Below are 18,331 nucleotides of genomic sequence, written 5' to 3'. Positions count from 1 at the left end.
TGTTAAGTCTGGATCCAAATGCCATAAATCCCCAATCATGAAATTCTCCCCACAAATTTTTAACGGATGAAGTCTAAGGGGAAGCATGTAGAGCAAAGGTGCAAGATGTACTAAATTCAGTGAGCCATATAAAACTGGCAAACCTAAAAACCGTATTTGTTACATGCTTAAATACTCTGGATTCTGTTCCATAAACTAAAAAGACAGCATGGCAGCTTAGGATATGCTAGACCCAATTACTAAAGTTATCTTTAGAAGCACGGGCTCCTTTAGTACTATCTAGTTAAGATTTGCTCCTCAAACCCTGCTCTCTGTACCCCTGCCTTCAGGACATTTTCTGTGGTGCCATCTTGCCTCTGGAATGCCCTCCCTCTGGAGATTCTCCTTGTACCTACTTATCCATGGTTCCTCTATATATTTTGGAAACTTCCAAGGCAGTGAAGTGTATCCAGCCCCCGGACAGGGTCCAATCTCAAATCCAGCCTAATCAGAATGTGGCCAGCACAGCTGGCTGCACCGATCTGGCAGGCCCCTACATCAGGGGTTGTCAACCTGTGGTCCTCCAGATGTCCATGGACTACAATTCCCATGAGCTCCTGCCAGCATTTGCTGGCAGGGGCTCATGGGAATTGTAGTCCACGAACATCTGGAGGACCACAGGTTCACTACCCCTGCCCTACATGGCCTGCCCTCCCTGACTGACCACTCACCTCTCTGGCAGCTTGGCTGCAGATGTGCCAGACTGCCACAGCTCATGCTTCTCCACTGCCCTGATGCTTCTTCCGGCTGCCTGCAGCAGCAAGCAGGGACCGACGCAGCCACTGAAAATGATGCACCGCCACAGAGAGGCAGCCACGGGGAACAAGAGCCACCGACGGGGAACAAGAGCCACCGACTCCAACTTGACGGGCCCAGAGGCGGAGAGCCGCGGCTGCCAGCAGACCCTCCACAGGCCTCCCCCCCCACCTTCCTGCCACTAGCAACCGCTGCATTTCTCCGTGCAGTGGGCTTAACTACTAGTAAATAATAGTTAGGTTCTCTTAATAAATTGCCCTGAAACACACAGATTACACATCTTTGCTTTATAGTGGCAGGTGGGTAGGCTTCTAATGATAGTGCTGCATACTTAAAGCCAACAGTGGATTAAAAGTATGGATAGTAAAAATGTAAAATGTTCATGTTAATCTGAAGTCATTTTCAAATCTTTTTTCCCCATATTATACCTACACATCAGAGTGTAGGTATATTCAACAATAAACACAAAACATTTCAACCACCACCCATTACTACATACCATACAGAGGTCCTTATACTGAAGCTTCTGGAATTTCGTGTCTGTGTTTCCAGCACACAGCTCTACATACCCGAGAACAACTTGGAACACTGTGTTGTGAATGGCCTGAGTAAAGTGCATATGTAGTTGGTCCATCGCTGTCTGATGAAAAGAGGGAAGCAGAATGCATAGTTAAAAAGCCAGTTTCTTGATTCCTATGCAGACCCCGTGAAGGAGAAACTTGCCGGCCACCCCTTGCTGTTTTACTCTGCCCCTTCACGGGGTCTGACTGCCAGCACAAGAAAGCTTCAGCACTTTCCCACAGACGTATCATCTTTATCATTCAATAATCAGTTCCAAGTCTCCCTAAAGATCCTAAATTCATGTAAGCTATTTTAAAAAGGTAGGTCTGTGCATATGGAAGGCACAGATAACACGGTAGGGAGAAGCAATGGATGAAAAATGAATGATCAATCACATTAAGGAAACAACTGAGTTATGTGAGCCAAGTTTCTTTCGCGTGTTCTTGGTATATTTTTCTCTTGCAGTGGACATACAGGAACAACTTGAGAGATAATGACACAGGTTATGTATCTGGAATTTAGTAAGATTAGGAAAGGCCCATGAACCCAGGAAGAAAGCATTTCTATTTGCTGCCATCCTAAAAAGAGATACACCCTTTTTAACTCCACAGTAGTCACTCGGCTTAGAAAGTCATAACTCTGCTTAGAACTGCACTGTGAAATGCTGAAATCTCCAGTCAGAACGGAGGGGAAGCCCTTTCTCTGCCTGAGACCTTTGAGAATCATTACTAGTCAGATAATGCACTGCTGAGCTAGAGAGATCAATGGTCTGACTCTGGATAAAGAACTTTCATAGATGCATGATTAAACGGCATCAACAGAAAATGTACTTGTACACTGTGGTCATCAAAAAAATTATTAATCCCCTAAATATCAACACATGATTTCAAACCAAGTATGCTAACCTGTGTTTTTCCCAGTAGTCTGTAAGCTTGTTGAACCTTGGTATAATGGCTGATATCAAAGTTCTTGCAGATTTTGGAAAGGGCAACGTCTAACTGCTCCTAAAAAGATTTTGTTTTTAAGTGAACAGAGTCAAAAGGAGCAATTATGCCATATCAAACGACAATTAATGTTGAAATGTTCATTGCCCACCCCCACAATCAAGTATAATGCTACCCCAATAACTCAAGCAATTCACCAGTCAAGATGCATTTAAAGCATTCCCTTTGTTTAAAAATGCAAATGATGAGCTCTCACCTCAATTTGCTCCAAAGTGTCCTGCAGTTTTGAATTCAATTCACTGCAAACAATAAAGTCCAACATCAGAATCTGTCTAAAACCAAGCCAGCAAGTTACAGAAGCACTTCAGGACAAGGTGAATGCTTTAGCACCACACTTTAATTTGGCAGATCCTTTCAGGGCCAATTTTGCTGTCAATATATATGATATTTTGGTCTAATAATACAATACCGTGACCGCAGACACTTTTCTCCCTTAATGACACTTTCAAAAAACAACAATACAATATAAAACCTTTAATGGCATCCAAAATATATGACAGCATACAAATTAGTTCTGTGATACAGATCTATAAAACTAAAATAATTACAGCAGACGAGAGAGCAGCAAGTACCAAAAGATAAAAACAGTGACTTTTACTGTTTTACCCTGTGGGTCACAGCTGTCAAGTCACAGCTGAGAAGGGACATTCATCGGTGCAATAAAGTAAGAGTCCAGTAGCACCTTTAAGACGAACAAAGATTTATTCAGGAGGTGAGCTTTCGAGTGCTTGCACTTGAAAGCTCACGCCCTGAATAAATCTTTGTTGGTCTTAAAGGTGCGACTGGATTCTGATTTTATTGTGCTACTTCAGACCAACACAGCTACCAATTTGAAACTATTAATCGGTGGTCTGCCCTTGCCTGCCTCTGTGTCATGACCCTGGTATTCCTTGGTGGCCTCTCTATCAAATACTAACCAGGGCTGACCTTGCTTGGCTTGTGGAATATGAAGAGCCTGGCCTATCCAAGAATCCATCAGATGCACGTAATTACTAAAGTCCAGAAACTGGACTAAGTCCACCAAACATTCAAGCAGCAGCTTCCCATACAGCCAGTTTCACAATTCAGTGTTAAACTGGAAGAAACATGATAAATCTGAGTATCCGGCTATTTTTGTACGGGCCGCATAAATTAACAGAGGGCTATTACAATTCAGGGAAAAAACCAACATTCTTTAGATATTTAAATCAAGTACATTTTAATTGTATAACACAAGGAATAGCCACTGTGTTCGACTGAATGCTGCGCATTTCAAATATTATTTCAGCTTTCTGGAACTACTTGACACAAATGGCTTTTATGTGATTTACTGTATGTATTTTCTTATATGGATCCTGTACATTAGGCTGTGCAACTGATTTGTTGTACACGTATGAAGGAATAAATGGAAGAACAAAAATTCTCCTTGTAAGAAAATCCAAAGAGCTTACAGTTTGGTCTAATTGGGTTATTTTATATCGTTAATATACCGTTATATGCCCAAGACTTTGGAATGGGGGTGGTAATTATTTATTTAGCGATTTATATCACACTTGTTCTCCCTTTCCCCCACTTTATTTGAACATCCTAACTAACAGGTGAGCAAAGGGAGGGAGAGGGAGAGAGAATACCCCTTGGATTCATCCCTGTCAACGTGTCAGTCTCCCACTCAGGATGAGACGACACCTCTAATAATCTGTGACATCTGAGTCCGTAAGCCTAAGGAACATCAGATGCAGACTTCCTGTTGCTTCCAACATGGCACCAATTGGCACTAGAACATGGCCAATGCATATTTATACATTACAAAGTCACTACACATTACAAAGCACGTTGTTAAACATTCTATTCAATTTTAGCAGGAAGGAAAAGAGACAAAAAAGCCAAGAAGAAAGGAGAAAGTTGTCACTTCACAACCCCCCATGTTCTTCTTCGCAACTATTTTCAAACTGAAGCTCACACTTGGAAGCTGGGAACAATAAGCTATGCTCAGAGCTGATTATTTTCAGGACAAATTGTTTCTTTGGTACACCGCATATGAGATAGGGAAGAATGTAGCACGGATTCCACTTCGTATTTCAGCCAATGTGTTCTCATATGAACACAACCAACTAAATGAAATTCAACCATTTCTGGATAAATGATTCAACTGATGAAAGGTGCAATCAAATATAGTCGCTAAAGTAATTGGTGGCATTCACTGAGCCAATTAATAAATGCGTATTAAAAGGGCTCTACTTCCCTTTGCCAATATTAGTCTCACAGCAGGGGGGGAAGAAAAGGGAGCAGCAAAAGGCCAATAAGGAAAGCAGTAGACGCAAAGGTGCAAATCTCACATAATTGGGAGGGGGGGGAATCCAGTTATGGACTTATCTACTGCACATTTAAAGGAGAGGTGCCTTCTTGGGCAAATTACAAACATGGATACAAAAAATTAAAAGGTGATTAAAAGCCAATTTAGACCAGCCTTACCATTCATGAAAAGACAAAGCATTTAAAACATGACTCACAAATTAATGATAATACTAAAATAACAGCAATAAGAAGGTTCCTAATACATGCTGAACGGATCAAAGCTTTCTTCTCCTTTTATGCGTTTTAATTAAGCTCTGTTTTGCAAGACCAGATGTCAACCCTCAGAGGTTTTTGAGCAATTCATCTGTGTGTTCTTTAGAGAGACAAAACACAGTCACTCTAAATCAATCTTTTCAGGGCTGTTTTGGCCTCTGAGCAACCACCAGGTGACTTAATAGCATGGATCATGCATGGCTCACAAAGGCCAGATTCCTTGCTATTGTGCAGCAGTAACCACCCTACAAAAACCAGCATGTTGTGGTGGTTAGAGTTTCAGATCTCAAATTCCATTTTCACCCTGGAAATTTACTGGCTGACACTGGACCAGTTAGATATCCTCAGCCTAACTTACCTCCCAGGTTGGGGTGAACTGGCCACTAAAAGCATCAGGATGGCACTGAGTGAGTTAATGGCCTCTCCCCACCAGGGCTTGGCCAGCCTTGTGAAAGAAGGGTTGAACCCAGCCTGCCGAAGCCCTATGCAAATCAAAGGTAAGGCAGTAGGGACAAAGCACGTCCCACTGGGGGGCAACGCCATACTGGGCTGGGGGGGGCCTTTCCCAGAGTTCCCAGTCTGCCATACTGGGCTGGGGGGGGCTTTCCCAGAGTTCCCAGTCTGCCTCTGCTCACAGGGCTTGCATGGGCAAGATGGAGGAGAGGAGAATTATGTAAGCTGATTTAGGTTCCTACAGTGGAGAAATGTAGGCTATAAATGAATAAATAAATATAGATGAAGAAGGAGCAAGGAAAAGTTATTGGGGGGTGGGGTGGAAGGAAGCCAATATTGAATTGAAGGCCAACATGGCCACTTAAGCCAGGTAGACCAACACAAGGAGACTCCACTTTCTCTTCCCTTCTGCTTTAATCAGACTCTATTATTCTATGATTCTACACAGGCTGCATTCACACAGCTGCCCCTATGTTTGCTGGCAGGGGCTCCTGGGAATTGTAGTCCATGGACATCTGGAGGACCACAGGTTGACTACCCCTGCACTAGAGGGTAGAGATACTGGATCATTTAGTTCAATTTAACGGAGCCTATGTTCACTTTCAGCTCTGCATGCAAAAAAAGTTAAGAAGCAGTAGGCGAACCCAACGATTTTGAGCTCATTCACATGAACGAATGATGACTTCTCCAGATCTGAATGCTGCCGACTTCAGCCACTGCCAACAGCTGGCAGTTTTCCCCTTGCCTCTCTTCTGGGTAGTCCCCTCCCTGACTCAGCTAGTCCAAGATCACGCTATTCCACAGGTCAATAACTTTCCTTGTGAGAGGTCTTATTGTAATTTTCTCACAACAATAAGAATTAGCAGTGATTCATTTAAGTCACGAAGCCAAAGCTAAAGTTCCAAATCTCAGGTTGAATCAGGGGTTCTCCTTACTTCCTTAAACCCTGTGAGGCAGGTTACTATTCCGCTCACTGTAATAATGCATCGGATTGTGAATGCAAAACAGCAACCAATTTGAGCAGCTTGCTCAAACACCTAGAATTATGCACTAAATCTGTACCCAATTGCAATACGTTCTGCAAAGGGCACATAGTTTCAATAACTGGCCTGATCACAGTTAGAAGATTACACCATGCAAATAATGCATCTCACCAGATTAGAAACTCTACCAGGAAAGGCCTACAAGACCCAGAAACGATTAAAAAAATTAATCCTTTGGCTGGAGACAGAGATATTCCTGAAAAGAAACTAGAAGCAGCAATGGATGAAAAACTCTCCTCTCCTTTGCCAAGAAGTCCTCCAAGCTCTCCTCTAGGGTTCTGTGGCAGTACAGCAGAAACTGCTCTCAGGTTTCCTGACTTTATTTAGAGCATTTTTCTTTAAATGCTGCCTTTCTCCAGTCACAGACTCAAGGCAAGTGACAGGGCTAATGAGACCAAGCCATCACATTATCATTCAAATCCACCTATTGAACTGAAAAGCCTTCCTAAACAAGTCCACCCTGAAACCTGGGTTCCAGGTGGGAAATCTACAATCCAAGGAAAGGCTCCAAAACACCCATGAACTGTTAAATGCCTCTAATCTACCAGCAGGAAGGAATATGGTTAGCCAGGACAGCAGAGCTCTGAAAGGCAGTCCCACATGTCCCAGAGGCCATAGGCAAGAACCAGCTCCTAGAGTTGAACTCAGAAGTACAAAGGCAAGTAGTGCAATTTTCTTAAGAGGGGAATAACATGTGTGTCCAACACAGCCAAGCACTACATGATTGCCTACATTTTGCACTAACTGGAGCTTCCAAATTGTCTTCAAGGAAGGGCAGCAGCCTGTAATACATGTGACAGTAAGTTTGAGATGGAGACATGGTTGGTATGATTAGGTCATTTTGAGTCCAAGAAAAAGGACAGCTTCTGGGCATGGCAGAGCTGGAAATATATACTTTTCTCCACTGCATCAACCAGCAAGAGAGTAGAGTCCAACAGTCCCTCAAAACTCCTGATTGAGTCAAGGAGTGATGAACTTGCTCTATCCACCATGGAAAGCATCACACCCTACAAGACCTTGCCAGCGAGTATCATGTTAGTCTTCACTGAATTCTTCTCTAATCTGAAACTAGCTCAACAAGAAGCCCTCTTGTTTTCAATAAAGAGAGCAAAGATAATCAAAACATTTTACACACTACTAGATATCCATTTACAGATTGTTTTCCCAGCATGAGCAGAACAAAGTTTGTTATGTCACCTGATCATTTTGGACCATTTTTTATGATCATGCCCATTTATAACCTTGGCTCCAAAATATTCAGTTTCCATTGTTTGGCAGAGCTCTCAAGGAAGCAAAGGAGCTCCATTCACATTCAAAGCAGCCCTATTCTATGCTAAGTTGGGAAATGAGCTGCAGGGACACAGTTTCATGAACTTCATGTACACGTGGAACATTCCTGGTTGAAAAAATATAGCCTCCGTATGGGCAAAGAGCCTTGGTTTGGATCAGATCTCTATGGTTCTTCCCAGAATTGATTGGTTATTTTTGCTTTACGTGGCACTATGAACAAAGCAGAACCTTAAGCTGCTACCCAAGCAAATGCATTATGCAGCACCGCACTCCTCCGCCTTCAGCACAAAACAGCATTAATGTTAAAAAAGAGAGAATCTATCCAGCCTAACTATTAAGCCACTTAGAAGCATGTGACATTTGCATTAATAGCAGCCACTATATGCGTTCAGGAAATTTCATAAACTAAATTGCACTTTACAAGCCTTTAAAAAAAAAAACAAAGCAATACCTGTCTTTCTAACTAGAAAATTAATTTACATCAACAATGCCACAACAAATTCAAATTAGCTCGCAACTCCCTCAAGTGTTGCATGTTCCTTCTCAGCCCATGCTGTAACGGAAGAATAGGAGGTGCGTCAGAGAACATCTGTCACCCTACCTTATGCAACTGTAGTGTTTGAATGTGCTTGCTGCTTTCTGGCACTCGAGGCACAACTGTATAGCCCCTGGATAATCCTCCTCCTGAGGGAAAATTTAAAAAAAATAAATTGAGAAATAAATCCACACCGAATCTTCTTTCACCCAAACTGCTAGCACGGTGTGTGAACAGGGGCAGTCATCTGCACAAATCAACTTTTCTGGTTAGCTGGGCTAACTTCAAAATGCACAAATCTATTTATTTATTTATTTAGATTTCTATACTGCCCATTTCTTTGCAGCTCTGGGCGGTTTACATTGAACATTATATAATACAATGGGCCAGAAAGCTGGCTATGGCTGGCCTGCAGGTGGACCATCAATGAGAGGCTGAGTGGTGTTAAAATTACACATTAGCAGAAGCTCTGCCATGTGCACCATAGCACATTTCTGTGTGGGCAAGTAGGAGAGAGCTGTATCCACATCTCCTCTCCCAGATATATCCTTCCTTAAATAAAGGAAGAAATTGAAAACCAAATTACCCAACATCCAAAAGATTCTATGAATGGATTAGCGTTTTTTGATAAAAAGCATTTGAGGGTGAGAGTTACAATCTATATCAAGGTTGCAGCATTGGCAATTTAACCTTCTTTTAGCTTGTGCAACATTTCCCCAACAAATCTCACACATGCATCCCTCTACAAGCAGCTATCATCCTCTAGTACATTCAGAATGCATAAGAAGAAAATTTGCGTCTTCCACAAAAAATTAAATTCTAAGCCGAAGTATTCTTACCTCCAACATTTCACTTAGGCGTACATCAGTCTGTTGCTGAAATTTTTAAAAAAGAGAAATCGGTCACTGCAAACGGTCATAAAGGCACGCTGCCTTCGCAGATAGCTAGACACATGCGGTCCATACCAAGGTTTTTATGGTTCTCAGAGACTTGAGCAGCCCCATCAGCAACTGCCGCTTCCGTTGGTTTGCAAGAAGGCCCAGGCTGGCTTGTGTAAAACCTTCCTTTGCAATGTTCAAATGTCTGCAGGAGTTAAGAATGGAAACAAATAAACAGAATTGAAACAAAAAACCCGGTTCAGGAGAGTGGTTCAGGAGAGTGGTGCAATGCTAGGCTAAGACCTAAAACAGCAGCAGAATGTCTCAATCTCCCAGAAGTCCCAAAGCAGAATGATGTACGCCAGGGGTAGTCAACCTGTGGTCCTCCAGATGTTCATGGACTACAATTCCCATGAGCCCCTGCCAGCGTTTGCGGGCAGGGGTTCATGGGAAATGTAGTCCATGAACAGCTGGAGGACCACAGGTTGACTGCCCCAGATGTACACCACAGGTCAACAGGGACATTCTGTGCCATGATACTGTGGGGCAATGATAAGATACATCCTACACACACCAACTTGAGCTCGCGGGAGGAAGAAAAGTCAACTTCACAAGAAACTAAGTTTCATGTCAATTATTTTTGTCTGAACCTGAAACATGCTGCACGATAATTTATTTACAATACTTATAAACATCTTTCTCACAACAACACAAAGTGATTAACACAGTGTTAAGTGGCTATACTCAAGATGCAGGGATATCTAATAAACAGTATACTGAGACTAGGATTAGAGAGATCTGAATAAGCATTATATATTGTACAAAGTGCAGATATAATGAAGAAAAATGGTATTATAACAAAATAAATAACCACAGTAAAGTAAAAACTGTTATTTTACCGTCTTCCATTTGTACAGATGACTGCAGCTAACTGAAGTCCAGTTTGTAACGATGTCACTCGTTCAAGTTCCTGCAAAAACAGAACGGCATCTAAATTTACCCAAGGATATAAAATCATTATGTTAAAAAGGTGATGCTCTACAAGCTTATTCTTAATTTACATGCGCATTATTTAAAGGAGGAAAAAAGCTTAGACCAACATGTTAACAAGTAAACACCAAGGTACTGAGTGTAATTTTGACTGGTCTTAAGAAAAAGCATCACACACTCTTTGACTTTGGATTCCTCAAACAGCAATCTCCATCTTCCTAAATCCCACTGCAAGCTATTTCTGACCTGTGGAGAGTTTCAAAAGCCGTTTGTGGTAGGGAATGGGAACTTAGAGAGTCCAAAATGCCATTGAATGTATGAAAACATTGGGTGGTCAAGACCATCATCAGAGGCTAAAGTTCTTCCCAGGTCCCAACAGACCCAATTTTCTAAAGCAGTGGTCCCCAAACACAGGGGTGCTGTGGCACCAGTTGATGCAAAGCTTTCTTGGAGCCCACCACATTCTTCCTCAGAGCATCCTTTCCAAAATCATGTCTTCAAGCAATTAAACTATTAAAAGCAATAAGAACCTTAAACAGATAAGATTAATTACTTGACTGAATATCAAATAGTTCTCTATATACCTTTATTGTGACGGATCCCACAGAGGATGTCCACAGATGGAACGGAGTTCCATCAGCAGAGTACTACTCCCCACTTCTGCTGCAACTCCAAATGTCTGCCAATGATATTTCTAGGACCCCGAGTGACATTGGGGGGGGGGATCTTCAGTGGGAGGGGTGGAAGCAGCAAAAATTCTCCCACTGCCCACTGAAATCCTCTTAAGTTACACAAAGCACATCCTTGACAAAGGTTGCTTGCTCACTTCCCCTTGACTTCCTATTTCAATATATAGCTTAAAGATGACAAAACTAGAAAAGAGATGACCCGTCTCAACAAGAGATGACCAGTTTTCGTTATCATTGGTAGCCAATGACAATCTCAATGTTTCACTGGTCATCCTTCCAACTAGTTCTTTTCACGCCAAGGCACCCTACAAAACTTTCTAGTCAAGGACTGATCCAATATGTCCATAATATGCTTGGCACCTTTCAACTCAAATCAGGTAACAAACACACTCGGGCTTTCAGAAAGCGCTCTTATCACCATGACAGGTTTATACCAATCCCTTTGAAGCCATTAGCCTGCCATGCGGGAAAGTAAATCTAGGCACAGAACTATTTTTAAAAGCTGCTACACTGCTGGTGCTACTAACATTAAATACCTACTTTGTGGGGTTTTTTATATATGAGCAATAATTCTCTTGTGAAATGAAAGCATTTAAAAGCCAATCATGCAAAACACTAGAGACTAAGTTTCAAATTATGGTTTTGCAAATGACGGAAATAAAGACATACCTGAAAGAGAAAAACCGACCACACGTGTTATTTTTATAGTAAATATGATATTTATCTCACTATCTCCCTAAGATGAGCTGTAGCACTTAACACCCATTAGCTCCATATGGAAGGCAAGCCACACAGTGCCAGGGTCAAGATTCACAGTGGTGCCATCCATCCGTGGCACAATTTAGAGAGCCAGCGTGGTAGAGTGGTAAAGAGTGGTGGACTCTAATCTAGAGAACCAAGTTTGATCCCCCACCACCCCACATGAAGCCAGCTAGGTGACCTTAGGTTAGTCTTGGTTCTATGTCTAGGCTATTCTAACCATAATTCTTTGGAAGATAGCCAATTACATTGATAAACTCACAGAAACGATTTCCTAGGAACCAACATTTTGCTACATATCATGAGTCACAATGTATGAAGGAGACAGGACTGAACTGTTTTTGCAAGACAGAAAATTGCCAGGGATATACAAAAGGGGAAAGGTCTTCCTATTCCTACAACAATATTTCATCCTTGGGGTGAAAGACAGAAACCAAGTTGCCTTGAGGAAAGACCTAGTCTGTTGAGATTCATGAAGAAAATAGCCAATGATCTATTAAACAGACAGATCTCTGGATAAGTCCAATCCTGTCATGAAATGTCATCTTAAATACAGATTTTCTGCACCCCAAGTTATGTTTTTTTGACCTTCATTGTGTTTTTTTTAACCAACACTAGGCCAATGAAGAAAATTATGGTTTGTTAATTTAAAATATTTTCAGCAATTTTATACAAATGGCCCAAGTACTCTGTTGTTTGGATCAAGCATACTCTTCAGAATAGATGTGCCTCAGGTTTCTGAGATTAAGACAACAGTTTCCCATTCACTAAAGCATGGACAATTGTGGCTAATGGGAGTTACTAAATGAAGTAGCATTCACCATAGCACTTAATAGATCACACAATGCTTCTACTGTAAAACACACCACCCACCACCCTGTTCATTGCCTTACCTTGACATAGGCAGGCTGTTTTTCAAGTATCAAGTCAGCTACTTTTTTAGATACCTTAAAAGAACAATATTAAAGTGAGGGACACAAATCATGGAAAATGTGAAATTTGAGCAAAACAATTTTGCCCAAGTACATTGAAAAACACCCGAAATTTTAAATAGAACACCAATTGTATCAAATCCTTTAAAAATATATCAGCGCTAAATTCGTTGCATGAAAACATTTGCAAGTCTAAGTGGTCAGCATTGACCATACGTCACTAAACTGCAAAAACAAGCAGAATTACAGACTCTTTCTGGAAATTAGCAGCCATACAGAAAATAATCTCCTACTTGCCCAATTGATGAGCAGACTTGAATAAAAATTATGATGACCCAGAACAATGAAGCTTAATATAGTCCGTTTACTTTGTCATTAGTGCATAAACATCAATGATTCACCTTTTAGGAGATTTAAACAAATCCCTTAAAAAAAATAAATGTATTACCCTGGAAGCACTTTATATAACGTCGCAATTAGTATATACATGCTAGTAATGAGTTATGGTTTTTCCTTTAATGTGCAGACTATGCTTTTGTCTTCCTGCTCTTTGAGGGCTCCCGTAAATGAAGCAATTACATCTTGCGCTTAGCATTGAGCCGCATAAGCATCTTTATGCTGTCATATAATCATGCACAGTGCAAGAAAGGACACAGAATTAATGACATTTCCATCTTGGTCTAAAGACACTCATTTCTGCCAGGCAGCCCATGCCATGAAAAGTTTGGTGTGCATCCAGCAAAGAGCAGGACTCTCCACCTCCCTCATTGTGCCAATACCCCGTACACAAGCACAGTAGAAACGGCTACACAACTCAAGCAATTCAGGAAAGGAAAGTCAAGCCCAGCCCCAAAGGAAAAGTAGCCAATCTGAGCTAGATTTGATGGAACCGTGGGTAACACTGCTCTGTGGAAACCGTCTGGCACGAACTACCTGTTCCCACTTCCTTCAAATTTCACATCCACTGCACAGCACTTATGAGGAGGCTTCTCTTGCTACAGGGAATGCCACATTATACCAGCCAAAGAGAGAGGGAACAAAGAATGGAGCCAAAGCAGCACACACACACCCTTCACAGAAGATAATAAGAACTTGCTTATAACTCCCTACTTGTCATTATGGGGACCAACACTGAAGGGTTTTGCATGCAATGGTCCATCAGCCTCCCCTACACTGATTTTAAATACTACAGCACATTTGTTCTTTGTTAAAGATACACTGGAAGCGCATAATTGTCCCATAGTATGTCACAGTACATTTATCACATACTTGGGAGGCTGCAGTATATGAAAATGACAGAGCAGTACTCTGCATTCATGTATGCACAAACTTACACACTCCAACCTCTCCTTACAGCTTTCATTTTGAGAAACCCTGGAAAAGGAGCTGAGGATGTTACCAACAAGCCAGTCACAAATGAAATTTGGAATCAAATAGGAGAAGTAACTTTGAACGAAGAAGGAAAGAGCAGGAACAGTGCCCTTACCAGCTGCCAGGACTTCAGTCTCCACACACACCCTTTCAGGTTCTTATGAAGCTTGGTCATGCTAGAAGCTAGGGATGGGCACAAACCAGGGCATGGACCAAAAAATGCCACAAAACTGCCCTGGTTCAAGGTACCCAAACCAAGATCCAGGGAAACCACCTCCCCTGAACCTTTCACAGACTTCTATCCAGTTTGGTTCAGGGTTCAGCTGGCACAATTTTAGGCTGACAGGCGACAAGTGTGAATGCCCTGCTATCAGCCTAAAATGGCTTCAAGCCATTTCAGCTCATCAGTTCACTTCCCTTGTTTGCAAAGGCACTGAAATGGCTGCCACGGCTCCCCCACTCCCTTTTAAGTGAAAGAAGCCAAAAAGACCGGCATCAATTGAACCAGTTTGTTTCAAGGGGCTGGGTCTCCAGGTGCTGGGTGTTCGGGAACACTCCAACCTCTGGACTAAACCTGCATTGTCGAGTTCATGCCCATCCCTACTAGAGGAATTAGTCAAAGCCAGGCCAATGCCTTTGGACAGGCTAAGCAACAAGTCCAGGACCAGCCCAAGATGCAGTTTGTCGTTTTGTTGGTTGCCAGTTTATGTATATGGTAGACTTTTCCCTGCTCCAGATGTCAACTACAATGAGTCCCTTCAGGTAGAAAGCAGAGTACAAATGAATATTCAATAAAGGATCACATAAATAAGGTCAAGTAAATAGGGGTAGTTGTAGCAATGTATACAAATGCTGGAGTTCGGGAAAATAGAGGAGTGTGAGAATCACCTGAAATTGCAAGGCTGCACTGAATTTACAAATCTCTGCTCCAATTCAAAGCAGCTAGCTTTTTCGCTTTTGGCAGAAGAATTAATGACCTCATGGGGACCATCCGTTCTACTTACAGCTGCTTGTTGTTGCTTTAATTTGTCTCTGTACTCTTCCAGTTCTTGAAGACTAAGCACAGGGGGCAGCTTCTGGATGTAAAGCACAAATAAAAATGTTCACAAATATTGTTGATTTATTTAGAGATCAGCAAGCACTAGGGGAGAACACCAATCTACAACCACTAAGTATCTTAGTCTACCAAGCAACAGAAAAGGTGCCTCGGATATTTTAAGGAAAGAGGAAAAATACAGATCCTGTGCAGAGTACTAAGGAAGAAGAAGAAGAGTTGGTTCTTATATGCTGCTTTTCTCTACCCAAAGGAGTCTCAAAGCGGCTTACAATCACCTTCCCTTTCCTCTCCCCACAACAGACACCCTGTGAGGTAGGTGAGGCTGAGAGAGCCCTGATGTTACTACTTGGTCAGAACAGCTCTATCAGGGCTGTGACTAGCCCAAGGTCTCCCAGCTGGCTACATGTGGAGGAGTGGAGGCTAGCCAGATTAGAAGTCCGTACTCCTAACCACTACACCAAGCTGGCTCTCCTTTGGCAGCAGTATTCCAGTTCTTCTTTTCCTTCATGTTCTTAGACCATGGCCTTGAACAACAAGACCAAAAAACTTAAATAAAACCTATGCCTTAAAAAACCTCTCCAACACTTCTCTGCAGCTTCTAGAAATCGAACAACAAAATAAGTACATTGGCAATCAGAATCTTCTATGAGGAATTGAACAATTTGCTCTAATGTAGCAAGAGGAGGCATGAAATAATCCAGCCTAAACTGGAACCATAAGGACATTGCAGGAAAACCTACACAAGGGAGCCCAATGATTGGAGGGGGCAGGGACACAGTCTATCTCACAAGACATCATTAGCAGAGGACTTAGCAAAACCACTGAAAAGGGGCAGTTGAATTGTGAATGTAGAATGGTTATACGTAACTTTGGCCTAATCAAGGAATCTAAAGAAGGGAGAGGCCCAGAGCAAGCGGAGAACATGCCCTCCAAGCATCAAAATGAGTATAACCCTTTTCTCTGGCATAAATCACTTTGGGGAAATTTTTTCTCACATTGATTTAAGAGTAAGAATAATGATCCTCCACCTTAAGATATACAAAAGGTAACTTTTGTTCAAAATGCTGGAGCCAGTGAGCCTTATAAGAGCCCTTTAAAAAATGTTTATTTTCCATTATAAGAAACAAAGACAGAAGCACAAAAGAAAATTACAAAGCTTTTAGGCAGTGTTCTCAACCTTCCTAATGCTGTGACCCTTTAATACAGCTCCTCATGTTGTGGTGACCCCCCCCCCCAACCATAAAATTATGCAAGTGTTTTTTCACAGAAATTAAACCGAATCTGACCAACGGTGTGAAGCTCCATTGTTCACGATTGTATGTTAATTGGTATTTTTACGGGGTTTCTCAGTTCAGTTCTATCTCTTGTCCTGCTGAGCTGCGCCGCCACTTGGAGCACCTGGCAGGAGACCGTGCTGCGCTGGAGGCACTGCTGGAGGGCTGGCAGCCGAGCGCGAGTGCCTGCAGAAGAAGCAGCAACAGTGGCAGCACCCCCCCCTCAGCCAAGCTTCTCGCCCTGCCACAACCCCTGTGAAAGGGGTCCCAACCCCCAGGTTGAGAACCACTGCTTTTAGGTAACCTCCCAACAATCTTCAAACTCCTCTGGAGGTCTCTGGTTGACCAGATTAGTCAATTTCACCATCAGATAAGAGTCCTTGATAGTTTGGGCTTACCAAGCTAACTTCAGGGGGGGGGGTCAAAGAATAGGTGAAATCAAAAATTAAAGGTATATACCCCAGCATATTCTTCTATATAGCTAAGACCAAATTCATAACGAAAGGTTAGATTTATTTATATATGTATGTTTCAAATTATATCTTCTCAACCAACATCTCGCAGCAGTCTACAGCAACTCAATAATTCACGTTTAATGATAATGTCATAAAAATTGGATTAAAATTATAGACCACATCAAATTTTGATGACATGCTGTCATCCAGTTCAAATTAATAAAATAACCCAGCACTAAAATAGGATTGAGGGAGAGATGGAAATATAAAAAACAGAATGGAGTGGAAATGGGGGAGGCCCGAGGTAGATGATGGATCTAGAGATACTATTCCCACTGGCTTCAACCATAGCCTTGGTGGAAGAGCTCTGTTTTGCAGGCCCTGAAGAACTCTGTGAGCTCCAATGAAGAAACGCACACTGAGAGCTGCCCAAAGGAATGAGGACTGTAATTTATAGCATTGTCTGCTACCAAGATTCATATAGGACACCATGCAAAAGTTGTGGAGTTCATTCGAAAAGTTAGAAAAAAGAAAATGGTGTAGGCTTTAGACCAGGGGTAGTCAACCTGTGGTCCCCCAGATGTCCATGGACTACAATTCTCATGAAACCCAGCCAGCGTTTGCTGGCAGGGGCTCATGGGAATTGTAGTCCATGAACATCTGGAGGACCACAGGTTGACTACCCCTGCATTAGAGTGTTGGACTGACATTAGGAAGATCCAGGTTCAGTCTCCACTTGGCCATGAAACTCACTTGGTAGCCTTTGGTTAGTCAGTCTCCCAGCCTAATCTTCCTCATGGGACAATTATGAGAATGAGAGGGAGGAAGAGAGGACTTGGCACACCACCTTAAGCTCCCTGGAAGAAGAGCAAGATAAAAATGTAATAAATTGTTCTTACCTCCAACTCATACTTGACAACATCAAAGGAATCATTGGAAAAATAGACCTCCTCAATGCTGTTAATTATTTCTTGCTGTGCCTGAGGATCTGTTGGTTGTTCCCGAAGCTCTCTAAGTTCCTCCTTAACACATAAGGCACAGAAATGAAGTGTTACCACATTAAGAGAACAAGTGACATGTACTTCCAAAGGCCATTTACAATGCATAGCGTAAAAAAGGGCTTGGTTACAACAATAACAACACTCCAGTATTTCTTACTGTTTTGAATAAAGAAACAGCCACCCACAGCATTCTTGTGCTCAAGCGTCTGTCTCTCCTGGGGCAGGATGCCCCTGACACTGCTATCTGAATCTCTGCAGGATATATTCATAATAAATGTCACCTGCTCTTTCTAACAACAGAGCCAGTAAGAGAAGCTGGGACTCCATCCTGGTCTTTCAGGGTTCTGGCATAGACAGGACAGGCTCTGCTGAAGTGGGCTTCCCCACTGTATTAGAATACACAAAACATTTGTAAGAAGAGCCTCCAATACAAGGTTGCCAAACTTCAGCTAAAACCTGGGAGGACCACATTCTACCAACCAAGCCATGGGCTGTGCCAAAAAATAAAAGCTTTTTCTGCTGCCAGGGATAAGACAGATTTATTGTTCTAGAAAGAAGTATACATAGGACTACATCATTTGATCTACTAAGCCAGTGATTCTCAGTCGCTTGGGAGTCTCATGTGGCTTTTTGACATGCCGCTTGCTGCTTTTCTGAGTACTGTTTCCCCAATGTAGTACCTGTCCCATGTTTCAAA

At 42.2% G+C, this 18,331-nt stretch overlaps 1 protein-coding gene across 3 annotated transcripts in view; it reads right to left on the bottom strand.

Annotated features, from left to right (window-relative positions):
- The window catches only part of VPS50 (VPS50 subunit of EARP/GARPII complex), an 88,635-nt gene that overhangs the window by 53,406 nt on the left and 16,898 nt on the right, over nt 1–18,331 (bottom strand). For all 3 annotated transcript variants that reach the window (XM_077304420.1, XM_077304418.1, XM_077304419.1), the window contains exons 3-12: nt 17,533–17,655; nt 14,852–14,923; nt 12,438–12,491; nt 10,006–10,076; nt 9,194–9,311; nt 9,068–9,103; nt 8,295–8,377; nt 2,557–2,599; nt 2,262–2,360; nt 1,295–1,435 (exon numbers count right to left, since the gene is read on the bottom strand). In XM_077304420.1, coding sequence (XP_077160535.1) covers nt 1,295–1,435; nt 2,262–2,360; nt 2,557–2,599; nt 8,295–8,377; nt 9,068–9,103; nt 9,194–9,311; nt 10,006–10,076; nt 12,438–12,491; nt 14,852–14,923; nt 17,533–17,655 — 840 coding nt within the window. The remainder of the gene's footprint in view (nt 1–1,294; nt 1,436–2,261; nt 2,361–2,556; nt 2,600–8,294; nt 8,378–9,067; nt 9,104–9,193; nt 9,312–10,005; nt 10,077–12,437; nt 12,492–14,851; nt 14,924–17,532; nt 17,656–18,331) is intronic.

This window comes from Paroedura picta, chromosome 11 (genome assembly GCF_049243985.1).
Source record: "Paroedura picta isolate Pp20150507F chromosome 11, Ppicta_v3.0, whole genome shotgun sequence".
NCBI lineage: Eukaryota > Metazoa > Chordata > Lepidosauria > Squamata > Gekkonidae > Paroedura > Paroedura picta.
The sequence above is the reverse complement of the archived record's forward strand: the minus strand, read 5'-3'. Positions and strand labels throughout refer to the sequence as shown.